The 17,690-nt window shown below is 45.3% G+C and overlaps 1 protein-coding gene across 1 annotated transcript in view; it reads right to left on the bottom strand.

Moving 5' to 3' along the window:
- The window catches only part of LOC101984159 (carboxylesterase 1F-like), a 28,345-nt gene extending 15,687 nt beyond the window's left edge, over positions 1-12,658 (bottom strand). Inside the window, exons 1-5 of the mRNA XM_005369582.1 lie at positions 12,548-12,658; positions 6,298-6,502; positions 5,199-5,343; positions 2,425-2,558; positions 175-328 (exon numbers count right to left, since the gene is read on the bottom strand). Coding sequence (XP_005369639.1) covers positions 175-328; positions 2,425-2,558; positions 5,199-5,343; positions 6,298-6,502; positions 12,548-12,599 — 690 coding nt within the window. The 5' untranslated portion in view covers positions 12,600-12,658. The remainder of the gene's footprint in view (positions 1-174; positions 329-2,424; positions 2,559-5,198; positions 5,344-6,297; positions 6,503-12,547) is intronic.
- Positions 12,659-17,690: the final 5,032 nt, after the last annotated feature.

Below are 17,690 nucleotides of genomic sequence, written 5' to 3'. Positions count from 1 at the left end.
ATATAAAATTAAATAAATATCTGTAGTTATTCATAAAAAAATATTGTGTCGTGAGTAAAATGGACACTGAGTACAGGTTTTGGGTTTTGAAAGCAAACAGCTGACCTTTAAGAGGTTCCATTAGCAGTCACATCAGCAAGCCTGCACACAAGGCCTGGTTCTGGGGACACTTACAAGAACAGAGACACTGAAACCTCCTGCTGACTCTCCAAAGATGGTCACAGAGTCTGGGTCCCCTCCAAAGTTGGCAATGTTGTCTTGAACCCAGCGCAGTGCAGCAACCTGGTCCAAATGACCCCAGTTCCCCCGGCTGTGTTCATCCCCTGTGCTGCAAGAGACAGAGAAAGTACATATTGCGTGGCAGGGATCTTAGGACCACAGATGTATTGGGGAGTCTTTTGAAGTTTTTCAGAATCCTGATGAACTTGGCACCCCTGACAGGAATCTTCCCCTGTGCAAGGCTCTCATTCCAACAACTAACTATGTACTAAGGGTTCAATATGTATCTAAATCTGGTGTGAGTGCTATGGCACATCTCAAAACAAAACAAAAAATATGGCAACACTCAACTCACAGGACAGAGCATGAATTAACAGATAAAATGACAATATAATGTCAGCAATGGGGAAAAGAAAATCAGGTAAAGAAAGGAACAAAGGTAGGTCTGGGATATGCTTTAGACTCACAACCAGAGATGCTCTCTTTGAGGTGGTGGCATTTGATAGAGACCTAAGTAAAATGAGCACCAGGGCTTTGTAAATACCCAAGGAAGAGTTTCAATTAAGATGAGCTGCAGGTGTGAAGGCCTTGGGGCTGTGGGAACAAAAATATGCATGCAGCTTCCGTGAGACGCAAGCAGAGCCACTGCTGTGAGCCTTGGCAAGGCTTCTATGCCTTTAGAATTCATGGGAGTATTACACAAAGGCATGGCATGGCCCAGTCGCTCCTCAAGTGTTCTGGCCACAATATGCAGCAGCCTCCATGTAAAGTTGCAAGTTTGTTTAAAATATTGGTTCTAACATTAATGCATCCCTCAGAAACAGGGCGTTGAAAGGGGTGGAAAATGTGGATCCAGAGCATCAGGATTCTGAGCATATTTTAAAGATAGAGTCATGAGGATCTCTTGTCTGAATGGAAAAAAGGTTTGTGAGCCAAAAGAGGAGAATCTGGGATGTTTGCAAGGCCTGTGTTGTGAGCAAATGGGTGCTTGGAGCAGTCGGCAGCTGTGTAGGGTCCTGCGGGAAATGGATGAGGACCTTTGTTGAAGGAATGATCGGTGGGTGCCAAGGGCCAAGTTTCTCCCGGTTAAGCGGGAGAACCCTATGCGTGTCGACAGAAGACCAGGAGGCAGGTGAAAGGACTGTGTAGGATTTAAAGGTGGGATTGGGGATTACAGATAGTATAGAAGAGTTGTTGGAAGCACTCAGGGGGTTTACAGAGAGGAAGAAGGAAGCACACAGTGCCTGAGGACAGAGAAGTGAGGCAGAGAAGGAATGTACTGGGCAGTGGGGAGGGGCGGGGCACGGGAGCATCTCATTGTTGCTATTATATAGTCTTAGGAGCTATATAAGGTTGGAATGAGCACTGGTAAGGTTGCAGTTAGCTTCTAGGCTGAGAGCCCTCCATGAACTCACCCCTTCCCTACTTCCCTGTGCAGAAATGTCTAACTTTCAAGTGCTGTCCTGTAGTGCTGATTGCTGTCACAGAGGAATGCTGAGTACTGATGAAATACAGGTGGCCATTTCAAAGGCGGCAACATGAAGCCTGGGCTTTTCGGAATCAATAAGACTTGGTCTCATAGAGTAGGAATCTAGGAAGATCCCAGAAGCAAGAGGAGTGTGGCTGAGGAACGTAAAGGTAGATAGGGCCCAATAATGAAAGACAAAGACTGGACCCCCAACACGGAAAATTTTATCAAACATCCCTGTGAAGGATACCATTACTAAAACTGGGTCCTTGCTCCTTTAATTCTGCAGATTTGATGGTTTGGATATGGTCTTTTTCACAAGAAAAGGGGGCTTCAGTACCTAACGTCCAGGTATATTCAGTGGGAGGATTTGTAGAGGGTTGGGTCTATCATTGCGCACTTTATTTCTCAGGGATGTGTGCTCAAGGGAACCACACTATATCCTGAGAAAGTGAGTTGTTCCCAAAAGAACAAGACTGCCTTCCCACTTTCTCTGACTTGCTGTGTCGCTGTCTCTTTATCCCACAGACTCAATGTCTATTCTTCCACAATGATGCATTGTAGCCTAGGGCCCCTCACTACACCAAAGTCTGATAATTCAGTCTTTGGTTTCCAGCCACCCAAACACTGAGTTAAACAAATCTGAGGTCCTCGACATTGACAGATTTCAAATTCACTGCTGTAGAGCTGATCAATACAGAAGCCAATCTGCAGAGAGGAGTGTCCACACATCCTACCTGAAGAAACCCCAGATGCTCAGGCGGTACTGAATGGTTACCACTACCACATTTTCATGTGCAGAGAGGGCCAGTCCATCATAGGTGGACGCCCCACCCAATGTCAGTCCACCTCCGTGGATCCACACCATCACCTAGGTAGCAAGGAAAGAATCATATTTGTCATAGGAAATAGAATTGGGAAGGAGCTCAGAAGATGTTTGGTTTGGTTTGCATGGCCTGGTCCTGATTCAGGGCATCACCATTCAAAATTCACCGGTGCCCAGCTGGGCTGTAGAAATACCATTATACGTCTTCCTCAACTTACCAGGCTAGAAACCAGAATGTCACCTCATTCAGTGCCTCTACCTTTCTCTTTAGACCTCTGTGCCAAGTCTCCCCAGGGCTCCTCTAACTGAGAGCTTCGTTACGGGAACAAGAGGGAGCAATGATGTCATCTTCTCCCCAGCATGCTGACATCCTGATACATGGTCCATTCAGGTAGCTTAGTCTTTTAGCATCATCTCTATTAACTGTAATGTGCCTGTATGTTCATCTCCAGGCCTCTGGTTGGTACCCTTTCCAGCACAATCCTTCCCATCTTGCTAACCCCATTTACATCTCCCCTCTCCATCTAGTCCCCAGCCATCTTACTATTAAGAGCACCTGCTCTACACTGGGTTCTTTCATCTGGCTGGAGGCTGAGGAGGAATACAATAACTGTTCATTTAAGGCTTCGGGATTTAAGGAGCTCACATTTCAAAGAACTGGGAGAAAATAAAGTTGAAATCTTATACAACACTGCTAATAAACAGGAAAGAGAAGGCAAGGATAATCTGAGCAAAGTTATAAAAAAAAATGAAGATTATCCCATTTGATGGATAGAAAAACTGAGGCACCTCTGCTGGGATCCCACTGCTAATGAGAAGTGGAAGTAGGACTTGAGCAGCCATCTGGCCCAAGCTCACAGTTGAGCTCCTAACCAATGCAGTCACGGGCACAGTTTGGTGATCTGGGCCAGGAGCCAGTACTCCCACAACTCTGACTAGTGTCGGTGCTGCTGTGACCTCCACTAAGTCTCAGGCACGGCTCAGCAGCCACCATTGACCTATTTACAACATGTGAGGGGAAAAAAGAGGCTAGGAAGGCAAGTGATTCCTGCTTTTTAGCGGGTGGAATCTATGTGTCCCTGGGGCCTGCATGCATAGCTGGACAGTCCCTTGCTTTCCAAGCTCTATGAGCTTCTGTTTCTCCTCCCCTTGGGGTCTCTACCACCTACATGGAGGGTCAGAGTCAAGCTCATCTTGAAGACTGAGCCCACAGAGTAGTCAACCATGTGTTGAAGCTGTTATCTGAGATGTCTGTGCAACCAGATGACAAGATCTTTGAAGGCAAGGCTATGCATAATTGAAGTAGAAAGGTCATCTGTCTGTGTGTTACTTTCATTGGTTAATAAAGAAACTGCACTGGCCTTTTGGTAGGCTAGCCCTTATGTGAGTAGAGGAGACTGAACAGAATTCTGGGAGGAAAAAAGCAGAGTCAGGCAGATGCCATGCTTCTCCAAGCATGTCCAAGACGGACAGTGGTTAGACTCATGCTGGTAAGCCATAGTCAAGTGGCGATACACATTAATAGAAATGGGTTAATCAAGATGTGAGAGTTAGCCAGTAAGAGACTAGAGCCCAGGCAGTGTTTGAATGAATATAATTTGTGTGTTGTTATTTCGGGTGTAAAGCTAGCTGTGTGGGATGAAAAGCAGGCCTGCTTGCATTTTCACTACACGTAATGACTCCTGTCTTCGCTTCTCCTAACCCTAAGTCTGACTGTGTAGACACAGATTCCAAAACAGAAGCTGAATAAATGGGCGGGGGTGAGATTTGTTCTTACCTCCTTGTGCAAACAGGTTTAGGGTCCAGTACTATTCTGGTGTCCTCCTTCCCTTCTGAGTTCCATCCAAGGTGCTCCCAGGGGACTGGGTGGGTGCTCATACCCTACCTTATTCGACTTCAAGGGTTCAAGGGTCATGTCTTTACAGCTCCAAGACTGTGTGTGGTCTGTCACGGGCAGCCTGCCCCACCCCTGCTTCTTCATTCCAATGGGAAATGCTGACTCACTAGGCAGTCAGCATGTGCCAAGGGCAACCAGGGAGGGGAGGAAGCTTCAGTAAAATCACAGGTGGTTGGCAAAGGGCATGAAAAGCGCCTATGAGATTGCCCCAGAGTTCTCCCTCCACACTGCCATCATGGGCCATGAGCGCTTTCACCTGGCAGTGAAAGTTGCCACAGGTAACGCGAGGAGAAAGGCAGCACACATCTCCCTTGCCAGGCCTTGAGTAGGGGCACAAGCTTGAAGATGGAAACCCAAGCTCTTGTCCTGCCATTCCTTCTGGGTGCCCTCTCTTCCCTACCTGACCCTCAGTTTCTTTACCTGTACAGGAAGACTTGGGCTGCTCGTTTTCTCTAAGGTTTCTTCTACTACTAACATTGTTGTAAATTGTGTCCTAACTGCTGTGGAGACCAGATTTTTAAGCTAACAACTAAGAGTAATCATTTTGAAAAACTTGTATTTGTGTTAAGAGAACATGAAAACCTTCAGCTGCACATTCCAGATGTATAGCGATCGCACCAAAATTGGAAGAAACATTTACATTTTCTGTGGTGAAAGGAAGCTCCTGGTCCCTGACCCAGTCCTGGCTTGTCTACCTGTGCGTCTAGTGGCCTTAAACCCTTTCCAGTCACACTGAAGACTTGGATGATGTTAGCACAAAGGACTAGACCAGTGGTTCCCGTGCTTACCGGCAGCCTGCTGCTCTTTGTCAAATCGGCAGGAGTGTAAATATTCAGGTAGAGACAGTCTTCGGAAAACTCAAGATGAATTTTCTCCTCTCTGTTGGTGATGAGGTCATTGACCCTCTGCCCTTTGACTGCATCTTGGGAGCACCTGGAGGAGAGAGTGGACACCTGAAATTACAACATATAGAAGCTGGAAATGTCACCTGCACCAGAATATTTGAGCTTGTGAATAGAGTTGTTTTCATGGGACTGGAACTTGGGATAATTAATAAGAGGGGTTTCATGGGAAAATGGTGGGAATCCACAGCACCCCAACCCAAAAGAGGAAGAAACACTTGGCATCTCTCCCCTTCCTGGAGCCTTTGGGGGCACTATGGGCAATGGAGAGATGTTCATAGTCTGATCTACCTGGAATATGAAAATCTAACCAGTGTCTTCTCAATGCCTAGGTCTAGTGCAGTGGGCTAAGGGTGACCTTGATCTTTCATCAGGTAACCTTCTTCTAGTCCTATTGAGACTTCTGTGAATCTAGGAACTACCACTAATAACTGTTTAGCCTATTGCCTATTGCAAGTTATGGCTGATGTCTTTATGGGATGACCTCAATGACCTGCACTCTAATAGTTAGTCACCAGTGCTGGACAATGTTGACTGAGTACCTTTTCTGCCCTGAGCACACATCCTCCAGGTTCAAATAGAGACACTGACTGTTATCTCTAATGACTTCCGTCATCCTTTTATGAAAGAATAACTGTTGACTTCTCTAATAAGAGATCACAAAGGACCAATATAGGATAGAAATAGAATTGTTGGGAATTATTGAGTCTCCCTGGAGTCTCAGACACTGGTTTCGATTTTTCTCATATACTCACTAACTCATTTATGCTTTAGATTAGTACCTCTTATGCCCACTTCTGTTTGTAGCATCGGTTTAGAGAGGGTGATGAACAGAGGAGTCTAGAAAGCAGTGAAAGGTCTGTAGTATTTCTAAAGTACTTTGGAGGACTCCAGGAGGCTATTGGACCAGTGAATGACCCCCTCTTTATCTTTCTATGACAGATGTCTCTGTTGAACAAGGTTCAGGCCCTCCCCAGCGACTTACATAGGAGGGTAGGAGGTGGCGTTCTTCACAAAGCTCCAGGGTTCTGCAGGTTGTGGTGGAGCAAACCTCAGGATTCCAAGAGGAGGCTTGGCAAAGGGAACTCCCAGGAAGACGGCCACAGGCTGTGAGAATCCTTCTAAGCTGACATACTTCCCCAGAACTTTCCCATGAACAGTGTTCACCACAGGTGGTGAGGACGGGTGCCCTGTGGAACATGGAGGAGAGAAAGGATACATTACAGCGACAAGATCAGACCTGGATTCCATGTGGGTTTTCCCCTTTTCTAAGCACTTGGCCTTGAATAAGTCACCTAATTACTTCTGGGCTCATTTGCTTCTGACCTGAAATTAAGACAAAGAACATTTATTTCAGAGGGTTGATTCAAAAATCAAACTGAAGTGTGAGGTAGAACAGAATCCAGGCAAAGTCACAGTGGAAAAAGAACTGCTAGGACCAAACAGAACTTTGGTTCCCTTGAGAAACCTGTATCTATTAGGACTCTGGTGTGAGCTTCATGCTGGACCAGAAGAAGAACAAGTGGTTCCTCTCTCAGGAAGATGGCTGTAGTGGAAAACGGACGTGTTGCACCTGGTGCTTGAGATAAGAAATGTGTACCAAAAGAAGGGCTAGGCAGGTGCCAGAGAAGTTGGAGGAAGTGAAGTCTTCTGAATGATGGTATCATGAGGTTCTGAGACAGTCAGCAGGAGGAGCATTTGTTCAACTATGTTCATAGCAGTATTATTTGTAATAGCCAGAACCTGGAAACAACCTAGATGTCCTTCAATGGAAGAATGGATGAAGAAAGTGTGGAATATATACACATTAGAGTACTATGCTGCGGTAAAAAACAGTGACTTGTTGAATTTTGCATGCAAATGGATGGAAATAGAAAACACTATCCTGAGTGAGGTAACCCAGACCCAAAAAGATGAACATGGGATGTACTCACTCACAATTGGTTTATAGCCATAAATAAAGGTCACGGAGTCTATAATTGGTGATCCTAAAGAAGCTAAATAAGAAGGTGAACCCAAAGGAAAACATATAGTTATCCCCTGGCTATGGGAAGTAGACAAAATTTCCGGAGAAAAAAATTGGGATATTGGGGGTGGGGTGGGATGGGGAAAGGGGAGATGGGGAGAGAAAAGTGAGAAGGGGAGGATGGGGGGAACTTGGGGAAACAGAATGATTGGATAAAGGAAGGTTAGATAAGGGAGCAGGGAAGCACAAATCTTAGTTAAGGGAGCCACCTTAGGGTTGGCAAGAGACTTGAACCTAGAGTGGCTCCCAGGAGTCCAAGGTGATGTCCCCAGTTAGTTCCTTGGGCAGCTGAGGATAGGGAACCTGAAATGACCCTATCCTATAGCAATGCTGACGAATATCTTGCATATCACCATAGAACCTTCATCTGGTGATGGATGGAGATAGAGACAGAGACCCACACTGGAGCACCGGACTGAGTTCCCAAGGTCCCAATGAGGAGCAGAAGGAGGGAGAACATGAGCAAGGAAGTCAGGACCATGAGGGTTGCACCCACCCACTGAGAAAGGGGGCTGATCTATTGGGAGCTCACCAAGGCCAGCTGGACTATGACTGAAAAAGCATGGGATAAAACCAGACTCTCTGAACATGGCGAACAATGAGGACTGATGAGAAGCCAAGGACAATGGCACGGGGTTTTGATCCTACTTCATGTTCTGGCTTTGTGGGAGCCTAGCCGTTTTGATTTTTCCCTTTCTTGGCATGGACAGAGGGGGGAGGACCTTGGACTTTCCACAGGGCAGGGAACCCTGACTGCTCTTTGGACTAGAGAGGGAGGGGGAGAAGAGTGGGGGGAGGGGGAGAAGTGTGGGAGGAGGGGGAGAGAAATGGGAGGCTGGGAGGAGGCGGAATTTTTTTTCTTTTTCTCAATAAAAAAAATTTAAAAAAAAGAAAAAAAAGAAGGCTAGAGATATAGAGTGATAAAGTGATTGCACAGCAAGCAAAGTAAGAGGTCCACAAAGCATAGCATGGACCCTGGCCATTAAGGATGAATGGCCCTTTGATGCCCAGGTGGAGCCCATGGGGAGAAGATGATCCTGAGAGTCCAGTGTTTGGGGAGTACACTGAACACCTGACTGAATTACTAGATTTTACATGGTGGGCAAAGAAGTGTCTGAAGTGTCTATGGCTCTGCGAACACAAAGATCTAAAGTCTGCTGGTCTGTCTGGGTAGAGTCCTCCAAGGTGAAGAGAAACTGGGTCAATATCCTGCCTGCCCTTTCAGCTCCATTCTTGAATAGAAGATGATCTTTCCTCATCTCCCTGCAGCTTCCTCTTCTGTCCTTGTACCCTCTGTGGGACCAGAGAGAACCACCCTGACCCTCCTTTAAGCATCAGGAGGATATCCACGCCCTTACAATTCCATCACCACCAAGTCTGGCATCTTCTTGTTTGTGTAATAGCCTACCTGTCAGCATCATTCTTAACACCTAAGTTTCCCCTTTTGGTCCTAACTCTTCCCCTGTAGCTGCAGAGAGTTTGTTAATTCCTCCCTCTTTAACAGTTTTTGAGAGAGAGAAAGAACATAAAGTTGGGTGGGTAGGAAGGTGGGAAAGAACAGAGAGGAGCTTGGAAGGGTAAAAAATATTATCAATACTGTGTAAATTTTAATATTAGGATAATAAGGCATGGTCAGAAAAAAACTTCCAGATTTATTTTGGAATAACCTTGACATCAGTAAGTCTGGCATCATGTCTCATAGATACTATTCCCATAAAGAATCAAGCTTACAAGATAGCATCTATGAGACACGGTCTTAATAACCAGGTCCATAATATGGGCATTTGGTTGTTTTTATTTCTGCGGCTAATTATTATAAATAAAAGCAAATGAAATTCTGGGGGGACGCACAACTTATGATGCTTTTACATAATGACATTTGGTTAGTGATGTGTGTTTTGCTTTAATAGCCTTAAATTATCAGACTGCAAACATCCTAAGTCTAAGAAGAGTTTTCTAGAGAACAGCCATTAACACTAGACCCTTTTGGAAAAAGCTGTTGCAAGTCTGGGGCCATGCCTGATACCCTGTGAAGTCAATCACATGCTTGTCTCGTTTTGTCATTGCTGTTAATAATTTCTATTTTGTTTAACTTTCTACTTTTAGCACACCGCTGAAACAGACTTCCTGGGAAACCTGGATATGAGGTGACCCATAGATGGCAACACGACATGTTGATTTTTCTTCTTCATTTGTGTGAAGAGTTGTTGACTGTGCTCAGGTCTCTTTTATACTCAGTAAGAAACTGCTATGCAGACACATGGGGATGAGCATGGGGCATGAGGACTTGCTTCCTGCCCTGATATGGGGCAAAGGGAAGAAACACCACCTTCCTGTGGATTCAGTGGGAAGGCCCTGAGATATCCTGGTAGGTGACCCGGGGCTCCTGAGGTACACTGATGACCACAAACCTTGGGAGTCTGGGCCAGTGGAATCACCTTAAGTTCTAGACCAGCATGGGCTCTATAGCTAGTTAAGGTACAGCCTGAACTGCATGGTGAGACAAAAATGAACAAGGAAGGATGGCAGTGTGTGTGGTCATCTCAACATTGAGAGGTCAGAAAGGACGCACACTGTTCTGTCCAGTCAGCGAACCTGCAGCATGTGTGTGTGTGTGTGTGTGTGTGTGTGTGTGGCGCCACCATAGGAGTGTGAAGCAAGAGAAAGAGCCAAGATTACAAACAGAGCTCTAGCTGAATAAGAACCCCCAACAGAGTGGTGGTAGGAGAAAGACATGAACCATGGAAACCTGAGGAGAAGGAGGCAGAGGAGAAGAGTTGAAAAAAGGGATGAGTCAGCGGCAAGAAGGCAAAATCTGATCCCAAATGCTCAAGTGTGGCTAAATTAGCTGTGAACTTTCACCCAGAACACCCAGAGCAGCGTGTGCAGGCATGCAGGGGGCAGGGAAAACAAGACTATTACCAACAACAGTTACGACTTACATCATCGAACTTGCACACAGATGTGATGACTACTGTGTACCAGATGTGTATCCCTGTTTCTTTAAGGTATTCATACCAAGAGTCTTTCCAGGTTAACTATTGGTCTGCCCATTGAAGTTGGAAATACCCTGTGTGGAGTTCCTGAAGATGGAAAGAGTGGTGTTGCCAGGGTAACCAGCAGCAAAGGAATGCTCTGATCTATATCTGGGTCCTTCATCACTATTATACACTTAGTTCTAGGCCTTTCTCACTATCACAAGTCCGACAGGGTGAGGCTTTTGGGGAACTGAGTGTTGAGCCCTGACTCTGGATTCAGGAGCTAGGGACAGCTCAGGACATGATTTTCCAGACAAACTTGGAAGAACACACATCCCTGTGAATCTCTTTTCTCAATCAATAAAATGCCACAGATATATGTTAAAATCAATGCTATAGCCATACATTAACCATGAATTTAATGTGTGTCTGATGTTTATGAGGCCATCATGACCTGTGGGCACTGTCACTCTCGGGGTCTGTCCCCTACAGAGTCACAACTCTAACTGCTTGCTTTACCCAGATTTGATAGCATGGACCACGGCCCACCTGCCCCCATCATCCAGAACCTGGTATCAGACAACCAAGACAGTACTGCTCTCCAGCATCCCTTGAAATGCTAACAAAAGAGACATTTGCTGCAGATCTCCAGCCTTGAGCCTCCTCAGTGATCTGACATTTCCTGAGCCCCTCACCCCCAGTTCTTCTATGCTGCTCCTCTTGGAAACAATAAATAACAAGCTGTCTTTTCGATGGCTGTTGGGTCCTGGTGTGCTATTTTGACCATACCCCATATTTTCTATGAATACATCCCATACTTATGTATTAATATGTATAATACTTATGTATTAATAGAAAAAAGGATGGGGGGCCCACCACATATAGAGACATTGCCACGGACCATCTCTCTGGGAGACTGCAATCCACGGGAGACCAGGGGTGAAGGATAGGAAAGTCAGCATACGACGCAAGGGAATGACAGACAGACACACTGTGTAGTGAGAATCTGCTGCAATTTTATCTCTGCAAAGTTCAGGTTTATATACAGAACTAATTAAGGAACTTGGCATGTGTACATCATTACCCCACTCACAGTTCTAGACATAAATCAAGGCTAAGCATTATCTAATTTAGGACTTCCTTTGTACCACAGCTGTTGGCAAGGACTTCTTAGAACACTGTCTCATACCATTAGCCACAGTCTATCAGCAAGAGCTGGTTCTCAAGGTCAAAGCCTCAGAGTTCAAAGCCCCCACTAATATATCTTTTTTTATACTTTGTTGCACTGTACCCAGGTGTGCTATCCATTCCTTATCAGACGTTTTATATCAATATTCTAAAGCTGGTTTCATGTTTTCTGCTAATTCTTTTCTCTCATCTTTGGTATAAAAGCACCAGGGTTTTTTAGTTCTTGCTAATTTCTCCATAAACGGAAGTTCATGCCATAACTGCTTCTTTCCCTGATAGTTTACCCATCTATTCCCAAATTCATCATACTTTCCTGTCTTCCCAAACTTAAGTTAGGAGCGGTCTGTTTTATCTCTTCCAGAACTGCTTTAATGAATGGTGGAGCGGATTTTAGAGGATCATCAGTTTCATTCTATACTGTGATTCTTGGGAGCTTGGTCAGCTGTGAACAGGAAAGATAAGATATACAAAGAAAGAGCATGCAGAATGCCAGGAGGGCTCGCTTCCAAGGCCATCCCTTAGCAGGCGGCCTGTCTTCGGCATCAGGTCCCATGTCGACTGCTGATTGCCAGGAGACTGCCTGAGGCTGCGCTCCAGGAAGCTTTGACCTCAGTCCTTCAGCAGGCTCAGGCCAGTGCAGTGGCATTTGTCACTACACGGCAGTTACTGCTGTGGACGTGGCAAGACATGAAGGGGAGCCTCTCCTTTAAGAACTTGAGAAATGAAGCCACTTAATCCCCTCCGCGGTCCGGCGAAGAAAGCCTGTTCCACCTGATTGGAGTTGTGCTGATTTCGCTCCTGTTGGGATTGTCTCCTTACACTTCTGTACCTGGAGTGTGCTGCTGGGTCTCAGGGTTTTTATCCTCTCCTGATCTCAGCATGTCCTGTGCTGTGGTCTGGGCCACTTGAAGGCAAGCCCAAGTCAGGAGAGCGAATTCCCCCACAGAACCAAATCTGTCTGTCTTAGTTTTGCTCTATGCACACACAACTCTGCAAGGATTTTCAAATATGTCCCCACAAATTTGTATTTCAAAAGTACTCACCCCAAACCACGCAGGTTGCTAGTGACACCCAGCACAGAGCACGGAGACACATCGTGCAGGGACGGGCTCCTGCCAGGTCAATGGAGTTTCTGAATTTGACCTACAAGGAAGAAGAGTGAACGGCCCTGCCCACATGCGGGAACCTGCCAGGGATTCTTGCCCACAAAGCTCAGTTACACAATGCAGAACAGAAATCCTCTCCCTCTTCCAAAGGGCTCTCAGGGCTTTCCGTGGGATCCCTGTGCCGCCACCTCTCTTCCAATGTTTACCCTGCTTTATCTGAGCACTCACCCACCCAGTGATGGCCCCCTTTTGTCTAAACAATCAATCTGAAATCCCAGATTACAGATGGCCAAAAACCACAACCCACACATAACTTCTTACATAAACATCTCTCCCCAGAACACTTTCACTTCAGGGGTCCATGAGTTCTCAAACTCAAAGACCTCTAGGCAGCATAAAGCTTTAGTGGGCAGATAGGTGATGGGAGCCTATAACAGGCTGAAAAATTTTGGAGGACCTTCAGAACCCCACAGTTGCCTCCATCTTGTGCAGGTGACTCCAGCTGTTGAGAGGTGATGTGTACAACATTACTTACTTTCTTTCTGTCCCCTCTTCCATGTTCCCTGTGTCGTCTCTGTAAGACACCAGTTTCCATGGCATGCGTATTACTGTCACAGTGCTTCCTGACTGTATTATTTCCACATAAATTTCATTATTCTGTCCTCTCTCTCTCCCCTTCCTCTCTACCCCTCCGTCTTTCTCTCATCTAATTTTACATGCCTATCATCATGCCATCTATATTAATATATATTATTTGTAGTTTTAATTTTTATTAACATACATTAATTATAAATAATCATGGATTTCATTATGATATTTTTATACCTGTGTATGTATGTATGTTTGGATGTATATATAATGAAGCTTCCCTAAGAATCTATATGCAGTCTTTAAGAATCTATATGCCTCTGGGGAGGAAGAAAATTCACTTTCTTCATTGGTACAAGCTTCAGTGTTCCTATAAATAAACCTGTAAATATTCCTGTAAATAAGTCTAATTAAACACATCTGTAAACAAAAAGTTATAAAAATAACTTTTTAAATGTATTAAGCCTTTTTTGCTTTATTTGCTCAAAAGAGGACTTTTATAGGTGCGGACAAGTAGAAGACATGGATTAAAACAAAGTAAAATAAAAGGAAACTGATACATTCTGTCTGAAATGAAAATAGAAATAAAAATGAAACAAACTATATAGCACATCTGCTTTATAAATGTATGTTAATAAACACTGATGGAAAATGGGAATTGATGTTGACTCAGTAACATAAAGGCAGCAACCGCTTTGAGCAGCACCAGGAACAGGTGACAGGGACGTGGCTGGAGTCGTGACTTCATCTCCTCGAGCTTCAGAGAATTTCCGTCCTTTTTGTTTTGTTTTGTTTTTTGCCTTTTTGTTTTTCCACCACTGGGTTTCTTTATGTAGCCTGGCTGTCCTGGAACTTGCTCTGTAGACCAGGATGGCCTTGAACTTATAGAGACCAGCCTGCCTCTGTCTCCTGAGTGCTGGGACTAAAGATATGCACCCTTGCCTGACTCCAGAGAAATTTCTTTGTGCTGACATCCAGATCCTTCTGAAGCAAGTACACGCTTACACATTCTAAGCTTTGATGCTCTTTGTAAACAGGGGACTCTGTCTCCCTGGGGTCAATGGGATTTGAAGACCATATAATATATTATTTGAATAGGAAGCATTATGAATGGCTTACATCTTCTCTTAGTGTTCCTATTGCTGTGATAAAACACTATGGCCCAAAGCAACTTGGGGAGGAAGGGATTTATTTCATTCTACAATTCTCAGGTTCGATCTTGCATTGCTAAGGGAAGCCAGAGCACGGACTCAAGGCTGGACTCTGGAGGTAGGAACTGAAGCAGAGGTCAAGGAAAAATGCTGTTTATTTGCTTGTATCCCAGAACTTTCACAGACTGCTTTCTTACGCTGTCTAGGACAGATGCCCAGAGTGGCACCATATTCAGTGACCTGGGCCCACCCACGTAAATTGTTAATAAAGGACATGTACTACAAACTTGCCTATAGGCAAATCCTATGGAAGAATTTTCTCAATTAAGAGTTCCTCTTTCCAAAGGACTTTTGCTTGTATCAAGTTGACATAAAACTAGCCAGTACACATCGAGTTAGTGTGCGTAGGTTCTAAGTTTCATTTTTATTTATTTAATTTTCCACTGTTACCCATCCTACCATTAACTTGACAGATTTCCTTGAGCACTCACAGTGTCACAGACCCTGTGCTTTGTGGCCCCTAAGTGAAACACCAGTGTTCACAATAAACCTTGATCCACGCTAGCGAATCCTCATGCTCCACTTAGCTGAGGAACTGAACCAAAATCACACTTTCTGAGCTCTTGAGCTCCCTGTTTCTACTTGCTACTGTGGACTTCTTACTCAGAAGGCCCTGTCTAGACAAGAGTTACATGGGTTAGGTCTACTGGCATTTAACCAGCATCCTGAGATTAGGTGCTACAATCGAGCAACAATAACAAGGGAAATTGGGTTGTCTCCAGGCCAGTACAGACAGGAGGCAGCTCAGGCTCCTCCTTGTCTTTCTCTACAGCTCATCAGACTGGATGGCTCTGGGAGACTAAGGGACAAGATGGCCAGAGCCTGAGTTCCTGGTCCATGTGTGGACAAAGAGAATCTGTGCTCTATAGTTGCCTTTGGGCTTCTTGTGAGCAAGAATTAAATGTCTATTTTGAGCTATCATCCATGTCTGGGTAGTCATCTCTGTAAACTATCCGGACAGACTCCAAACAATGAACAGTCATTTCCATGGTGGTTTTAGCACTTTGGTCTCTAGTCTCTCCATTGAGCAGGTGTGCAAATGTTCACCACAGCCGCTTTTCTGGGATCTAGAAGGAAACTGTGAGAGCGGCTGTCAGTAGCTGTCCAATGTCCTGGATTACACAAGCCCAGTGTTTTTGGGTGACTTAAACTTGCCAGAAGCTCTCTTTGCTTCAGGTATTTCCCTGAAGTGGAGAAATGTCATTGCATTCATGAACTGGCAATTCTAGGGCATCCATAGTTCTCCAAGCACTGGAAAAATCCTTAGTCAGTGATGATGCCACACAATGTCTAAGCATTTTAGTTTCCCACGTCCCTGCTGTCATGACGTTGACTATACACATTATTTTCCCTGCATTTTCACTGGACACTGACTCTGGTCCCTCGGGATCCTACCTGACAACAAACTTAACCCTTTGTAGGATGATTTCTCATAACTGTTTCTCACATCTTCCAAAGTGAACTACTTGAATTCCTGTGTCAATTAAGTCATTTGTAAAACCTAAAGAAAAACAAAGTCTCTGTAACTCTTTAGTTACCCATGTTTGCTGTGTATTCAAATGAATACTCCCTAGAATTAATTGTTCTAACTTTCAAACTTCACAGTAGGACTGTGTTTGCAGATAGGACCTTTAAAGGAGCTACAATGGAATAGTAAGTCGATATGATGGGCACTAATTCCATCTAATTGATGCTATCATCAGAGGAATGAATTTATAACATGAAAACTGGCATGGCTGGCAATTGTGCATAGAGGATATAGAAAAGCCACCATGCTAACAACTTCAACTTGTACTACCAGACTCTAGAAACAAAAGAAAGGAGATTTTTGGTGTATGTTCTCTCTCCCAACTTGTGCTATATTGTTATAGCCACCTAAGAAGAGCAACATATAAGCCTGACTCAATACCATTCTTGTTGACTGGTGGAATCTAGTTCCCATACATTCACAGAGGATGTGGGACCTGACACAGCAACTCAGTATAAAATCACTACCAGAATCTGAAACCCAACTTCAGCTTGGTGATACTCGGTAGACACTTGTTTTGTTAACCCACCAGCAAGAGGCCCTACCAGCAGCTTTACCATAAAGCAAAACGTTTTGATTTTGTGCACAATCATGGTGTCAAACCTGCTTGATCTAAGATTAAAAGTGAAGGGTGGTGGGGTTAGGTGAGCCTTAAGAAGAAGCAGGAACCCAGAGGAGTGTGTTCTCTCAGCAGGATGGCGTGGTAAGCCTGGCCTTGTCTAGATCATATCAATGCTGATAAGAGGGAAAATGGGGCAAACAGCACCCAAGCAGCCTCTGCTACCACAGTGAGCTCTCCCCTAAGACACAGCTTTGCCTGCTGGGAAATTTCCCTGAGTACTCATTCTGAGAAGCTATGGAACCCCATACTGCAGCAGAAGAGCGTCATGACACAATCAGTTCCTGGAGGTTATCTACTTTTCCAAAGAGTAGGCTAGGCTTCCTCCTGTAGAGAGAGCCCGCCCTTTGGGGGCAGGACGGCCTCAGGCAAATGTTATAAATTGGGGTGCACAGACGCTGGGAACCCCTTCCTGTTTCCTGTTTCTGGGCATCGCAGGAACTTCGGTTGCGTGAGTGTGCTATTTATATTAAAGTGGATTATCTTATACCAATTGGCCTGTATTAATTCGATCCGCCTTCATTTGGCACCCAACGTTGTGGCAGATTTTCCCTGCACCCGCACCAGGACCCGGGCAGTGTCCTCAGCAAGACCCCCGCGGGTCCCGAGTCAAAGGGCTTTCAGCCACCACCTGCCCTGCACGGGGAACCCAAGCTGGTCAGCCTTTGCGAGCGAGATTGGTCGCCAGAGGGAAGCGTTCCGCACCCGCCGACTCTGCGACCCTCCCTGTGCGTTCTCCCCGGCCCAGCGCACTCCGGCATCCGGCACTGCGCAGCTCATTGGCCGCCACCAGTGCTGGTCAAACCCACACCCTCCCCCGAGCGCGGCCGCTAGTGCTCCAGGGCTCACATTGCCCTTGCCTGTGCACCACCTCAGCGGCAGACTTGGTCTGATTCAAGGTAACCTCATAAATCCTCAACCAGAATGATAGATTTCAGTTTTGAGTTGTTTCAGACCGGACCTCCACATGGACTCAAGTGGACTCTTCCGCCACCTCTGGCAGAAACCAGTCATTACAGGTAAATTTTTTTTCCATAAAAAAAAAGATGTCTGAGAATATTACCCTCGAGAATTTTAACGGTCTTTTTGAATGTGCCATGTGGGAGATCTTACAAGAGGTGTCTAGCACCCCAC

The sequence above is a fragment of the Microtus ochrogaster genome, unplaced genomic scaffold (assembly GCF_000317375.1).
Source record: "Microtus ochrogaster isolate Prairie Vole_2 unplaced genomic scaffold, MicOch1.0 UNK54, whole genome shotgun sequence".
In the NCBI taxonomy this organism is placed as follows: Eukaryota; Metazoa; Chordata; class Mammalia; order Rodentia; family Cricetidae; genus Microtus; species Microtus ochrogaster.
Note: the sequence above shows the minus strand (reverse complement) of the source record. Positions and strands in the feature narration are given on the sequence as shown.